The 6,111-nt window shown below is 49.4% G+C and overlaps 1 protein-coding gene across 1 annotated transcript; it reads left to right on the top strand.

Annotated features, from left to right (window-relative positions):
* The first annotated feature begins 2,235 nt into the window (after positions 1-2,235).
* On the top strand, positions 2,236-5,831 carry LOC125450019 (tubulin alpha-1B chain-like). The gene is made up of 5 exons (XM_048525951.2): positions 2,236-2,257; positions 2,887-3,109; positions 3,216-3,364; positions 4,355-5,035; positions 5,535-5,831. Exons 1-5 carry the CDS (start codon positions 2,255-2,257, stop codon positions 5,829-5,831), a joined length of 1,353 nt encoding a protein of 450 aa, XP_048381908.1. The 5' UTR covers positions 2,236-2,254.
* The last annotated feature ends 280 nt before the right edge of the window (positions 5,832-6,111 follow it).

Genomic DNA, 6,111 nt, shown 5'->3' with positions numbered 1-6,111 from the left:
GATTTATTTCTAAAGTAGGGATTTATGAAATGCCACGTTGACTGACTGTTGATAATTTGCGTGCTTTTTGAACAAAATAGAATGCACAGATTCACCCCGGAGAGTCACGAGCGTGTGTATGTGTGGGTGTTGCTGAGAGAGGGTGTGTGTGTGTGTGTGTGTGTGTCGCAGTGTTATACAAAAAAACCGAATAGGAACAAATCCTTTGGCACAATCTGGTCCATACTGACCAAGGTGCCCACTCAGCTAGTTTCAAATGCCCCATGGTGTCTATTTCCTTTAAAACTTTTCCCATCGATGTCCCTATCCAAATGTTCTTAAAATGTTGCTGTTGTACCTCCCACAACCGCATTCTCTGGCAGCTCATTCCATATACACACCACTGTCTGCATGAGGAAGGTGCCCCTTAGTTTCTTCGTAAAGCTGTCCCCTCCCACCTTTAACCTATGCCCTCTAGTTTTCAATTCCTCATTCCTGGGGGAAATACTGTATGTGTTCGCTCTATCTATGCCCCTCAATCTCCATTGTTCCGAGCATTAAAGTCCTATACTAGCCAACGTCTCCCTGTAACTCAGGCCCAGTAGTCTTGGCAAATTCCTCGGAAATCTTCATTGCATACTTTCGGGTTTTACGATGCCTTTCCTTCATCAGGGTGACCAAAATTGTAGACAATTCTCGAAGCGTGGTCTCACCAACGACTTCTACAACTGTATAATAACGTCTCAACTCGCACAGCCAATGCCTCGTCTGATGGAGGCCAGCATGCCTAATGCCGTTTTAACCGCACTGTCTCGCTGTGATGCCACGTGCAACGAAGCGCAAACTCGCATTCCTAGTCGCCCCGTTCCACATCTCTCCTCAGGGCCTGACCATTTCCAGTAGAATTCCTACTTTGGTGCGACTTTCCAAATTGCAGCACTGTATCGAGTTGCATTTGCCATTCCTCAGCACATCGGCTTCCTGATTAAGGAACGAGGCCCTAAAAGTTGACTCTCCTGCCCCTCTGATATTGCCTGACTTACTGTATTTCCTCTAGCTTCACATTGCATTAACTCAGGCTCCTGGATCTTCAGCTGATGCGATCTAAAACCATGTTAGGTTTGTTTCATAAATCTTGATCAGTTGCGTGACCCTTTGAGTCTTTACTTATAAATTCTGTGTTCTGTGCGTTTTTCCTCTCACTTCACCCGATGAAGGGGCCACGCTCCGAAAGCTTATGTTTTCAAATAAACCTATTGGACTGTAATGTGATGTAGTGCGATTTCTAATATTTTTCATGAATCTACCGTTGCTAAAGTACCTGATTTGCAACAGATCCTAATAATGTGCAATCAGCTTCTGAATGCAGGCATTACAACTTTTGCCCGACAGTTCTTGTATTACACGAGCTCTATATTCAGACAACTCTCCTCTGGCCACTCTTTATGTGATGAGGGTCTTATAACCAAAGTCACTGTCCTTTGATTCTTTCCTTCCTCCATTCAAATGAGTAACCAATAAAAAAAAACCGTCATTGGGAATTTGAACGGGCATGCGACGAAGAAATTCCAGCCATATTTTGTTTCGAAGAATGAATGAGGGGCGGCCTTTCGACCGTGTTGCAATCCTAACTGAGGAGAGAAAGCAGGACGCTTTTCAATTTGGCTGAAATTAAATCGAAATCGGAAATAAATCTGCAGACGAACCGTTCCTAGTCTGATTTTGAAAGTGTAAACAGGAGGAGAAATGTTAAAAGGAAAGAATCAAGCGAATGCATAAGAGTCAATGTGGAAGTAGAAAGTGAGTGACCACACTCTGCAAATCTGGTGATGAAGGGTTTCGGGATATTTAAGGGGCAGGGCAGGCCGAGGGGACGTTAAAATGACCCAACTTCGCTGCAGTGGCAGTGAAAACTGCCGATGCAGGGTGTGGAGCTGGAGAAACAGAGCAGCAGGCCGGGCAGCATCAGAGAGGCAGGAAAGCGGAAGTTTCGGATCGGGAGCGTTTCTGAAGGAGGGTCCCAGGCCGAGTCTGCAGCTTCCCTGCCCCTCTGATGCTGCCCGGCCTGCTGTGTCCCATTGCTGATGTCTCCGATGGACACCCACCGCCGCGAGGCGACCTTCCTTTCCATGTTGACGTCTCCCCAGGCAACCGGATCCCTTTGTGCTCACTGACCAATCAGAGCTCGAGTTGACTTCGGAAGATTCGGTATAAATAGCGCGGGGCGCGGTGAGACGCAGCAGAATTCCGGGAGCTGCCAGGATCGCAGGGGATCATGGTGAGCGCGCACCCTACCATGAGAATGTCGGGTGGATCCCGGGCAACCAATGCTCCCTGAGGGATGGGGGGGGGGGGGGGGGGGATGCAAACGGGGGTTGCGATCTGCAGAAACAGAGTGGGGGATCCCCCGGGGAGGAGTCAGAATTAAGTGAGAGCGAGCCAGCGATCCACTGGGAGACAGGGAATCCCCCGAGGGTGCGTGAAGGATCACGCAGTGCCACAGGACAAAGTCCACATTGAGAGTCACTTCTTACAGGCGGACAAATGCGATGCTGGAAAAAGGTAAATGCAGGTGGGATCAGGGATCAGACCTGGAAATGAGGATACACAGGGAGAGTGTAGGCTGCAGTTCCGGGGAGGGAAGGTGCGACTCCAGGCCCCAGATGGAATGGAAAAATCACAGAAAGGCGTCACGGAGATGGGGATTTCCCGGGATCTGGTGCAAACTGCGCGGAGACAAGATTAGGATGGAACGCAGGATGAATTGCCAAACTGGGGATCCTCATTTAATAGTGCCCGGACGCGTTGCTGCCCATTCCCAGCCCTGCTTCATCCATTCCAAATTTCAATGTGGAAATTAATGACTCTCCATTCAATGGAAATATTAACCTGCCCTTGCATTTCTAGCGAGAGTGTCTTTCAATCCACGTTGGCCAGGCCGGTGTGCAGATCGGCAATGCCTGCTGGGAGCTCTACTGCCTGGAGCATGGCATCCAGCCGGATGGACAGATGCCCAGCGACAAGACCATCGGAGGAGGGGACGACTCATTCAACACCTTCTTCAGTGAGACTGGGGCAGGCAAACACGTTCCCCGGGCGGTCTTCATCGATCTGGAACCCACTGTGATCGGTAAGAGGACGGATTGGGGAAGGCTGTCTCCCTCAGAGTTCTCACTGAAATATGGCCTGAATTCTCACAGTGTTCCTGTTGTAACATCTCTGTTCCCCATCCCCAGATGAGATCCGCACCGGCACCTACCGACAGCTCTTTCACCCTGAGCAGCTCATCAGTGGCAAGGAGGACGCAGCGAACAACTACGCCCGGGGCCACTGCTCCGTCGGCAAAGAGATTGTGGATCTGGTCTTGGATCGCGTCCGGAAGGTGGTAGGTTCTCATAGATCCCCCTACATTTAGGTTCCAACTGAAGAAATCTCCAGCACTCCCTGCTTCATTCCCAACCCTGAAAGGCCGCATTCTCAAGCCTGTGCTGCCTGTCTGTCCCAAACATTGATGTTAGTTTTTAGAGTAGATTAGTCACTCGGGTTGTGGATATTGGTCGATGGACAGGCTTCTGATAGTCAGGAGGGGAGTGACTCCTTGAGGGATACCTATGCTCTGATCCGTTCTTTCAGAAGCAGTATTGATATGATTGGTTCAGTTATGGTTTCTGGTCAATGGTAACCCCTAGGATGTTGATAGTGGGGATTCAGCCATTGAATGCCAAGGGGAGATGGTTCGATTCCCTCTAGCTGAAGATGGTTAATGTCTGACATTTGTGTGGTACGCACGTTATTTATGCACCAGTGACAGAACAACATGACAAAAGTGTCAAACCCTGAACCTTTCCAGAGACAGACACAGTTGGTTGAAATTGAAGCTGCATCCCACCATTAATTGAGGTAATTAGGTTGAATTCGGTGGGAGCTGGGGTTGTGGATGTTGTGGCTGGCTGGCTCACTGCTCCACAGGCGTTTCATTCCCCTACTGGGTAGCATCATCATGTTGTGGCTGGCTGGCTCACTGCTCCAGGAGGAGGTGTTTCATTACCCTACTGGGTAGCATCATCGGTGCAGGCTCCGACAAAGCGCTGTTGTATTTTCCCATCAGTTATTTAAACTCCGAATGCAGTTGAGCTCAATAGCCTCACTTCCAGTTTTCCTTCACAATGGCGTGGAAACGGGTCTAGCTCTGCATGTTTGTTGTTGGCTTTCCCCAGTGGAGAACCAGGCCTCCAGGAATTCCCGTGTTTGCCTCTGCTTCACCTGTTCCAGGATCTTGATGTTGTTCCAGTCGAAGTGATGGTTTTCCTTATGCACATGGATGGGACAATTTACTGTTTGTTTTCACTTAATTCTACCTGTTTCCTCCCAACAGGCTGATCTGTGCACAGGGCTGCAGGGATTCCTTGTCTTCCACAGTTTCGGGGGTGGCACCGGTTCAGGTTTTACTTCCCTCCTGATGGAGCGACTCTCCGTCGACTACGGCAAGAAAGCCAAGCTGGAGTTCTCCGTCTACCCTGCCCCCCAGATCTCCACCGCGGTGGTCGAGCCGTACAATGCAGTGCTGGTCACCCACTGCACCCTCGAGCACTCCGACTGTGCCTTCATGGTGGACAACGAAGCCATTTATGATGTTTGTCGACGAAACCTTGACATTGAGCGACCAACCTACACCAACCTCAACCGTCTCATTGCACAGGTGGTGTCGTCCATCACGGCGTCACTCCGGTTTGACGGTGCCCTCAATGTGGACCTGACAGAGTTCCAGACCAACCTGGTCCCCTATCCCCGCATTCACTTCCCTTTGGCAACCTTCGCCCCTCTTATTTCTGCTGAGAAGGCTTACCATGAGCAACTCTCAGTGGCTGAGATCACCAACGCCTGCTTTGAACCAGCCAACCAGATGGTGAAGTGTGACCCCCGCCAGGGCAAGTACATGGCGTGCTGCATGCTGTACCGAGGAGATGTGGTGCCCAAGGACGTTAACGCTGCCATTGCCACCATCAAGACCAAGCGCTCGATCGCATTTGTTGACTGGTGCCCAACTGGGTTCAAGGTAAGTGTGGGTTTTGGGTTGAATCAACCGGGCCCTGGGGGAACAGCATTGCAACAATCTGATCATGGCTGTGTACAATAGTCACTACATTGAGCTCAAAATGCATCTCCCTTCCAGGGACAGCATTGGTGCAGACCCTTTAGCCTGAGCAGATCATTCCCAGAGGAACTGTGGAAAAATTCTCTGCAGTTCAGACATTGACTGCAGCTCGGAAAGATCCAGGACAGAACCTGCCCGGAAACCAAACAATGACCTCCTGATTCTCAGAGCCTCCGTGTAGTTCTTGCTTGCTGACAGTAACACAGGGATCCCATTAGAATATTGTATTTTAAATCTGAGGGAAGACGGCCTGGCAATGAACAGTTTTCCATGTTGTGATGGAAAGACTCAAACATGTTGATAAATGCACATCTAGCAGGGTATTGAGTGTTTTGTGGATTCAATGCTGAACCTGCTTCTGAAGCAACTCCAAGGTAACAGTTTTGCTTCTTCCCAACAGGTTGGCATCAACTACCAGCCCCCGACAGTGGTACCAGGCGGTGACCTGGCGAAGGTACAGAGGGCCCTCTGTATGCTGAGCAACACCACTGCCATTTCCTTGGCCTGGACCCGCCTGAACCTCAAATTCGACAAGATGTATGCCAAGCGAGCCTTTGTCCACTGGTACGTGGGGGAGGGTCTGGAGGAAGGGGAGTTCCAGGATGCACGGGAAGACATGGCCTCACTCGAGAAGGATTATGAAGAGGTGGGGGTCGACTCTTCCTCTCTGGACAGGAAGGGTGAGGAGGAGGAATAGGTTTTATTACAATTTCAACGATTAACTGTTTTAACTATAATGCATATTGATTGTTATTAATAATATTTAAGAAATAAAGTTATTTTAAATGATTTGGAAAGTGTGTCTCATTAAGAGCTATAGACAGCAGTGAAGGATTGAGGAACATGTTGGAAAATAAGAGTGAAGATGAATGTTCCACAATTTGGCTTCTTCAAACTCCATATAGCTGTGCACTCGTGTCACTGAGTATTTCATTCATTCACACATTGTCCTGTGCTACATCTTTAGAAAATAGATT

This window comes from Stegostoma tigrinum, chromosome 49, assembly GCF_030684315.1.
Source record: "Stegostoma tigrinum isolate sSteTig4 chromosome 49, sSteTig4.hap1, whole genome shotgun sequence".
In the NCBI taxonomy this organism is placed as follows: Eukaryota; Metazoa; Chordata; class Chondrichthyes; order Orectolobiformes; family Stegostomatidae; genus Stegostoma; species Stegostoma tigrinum.
Note: the sequence above shows the minus strand (reverse complement) of the source record. Positions and strands in the feature narration are given on the sequence as shown.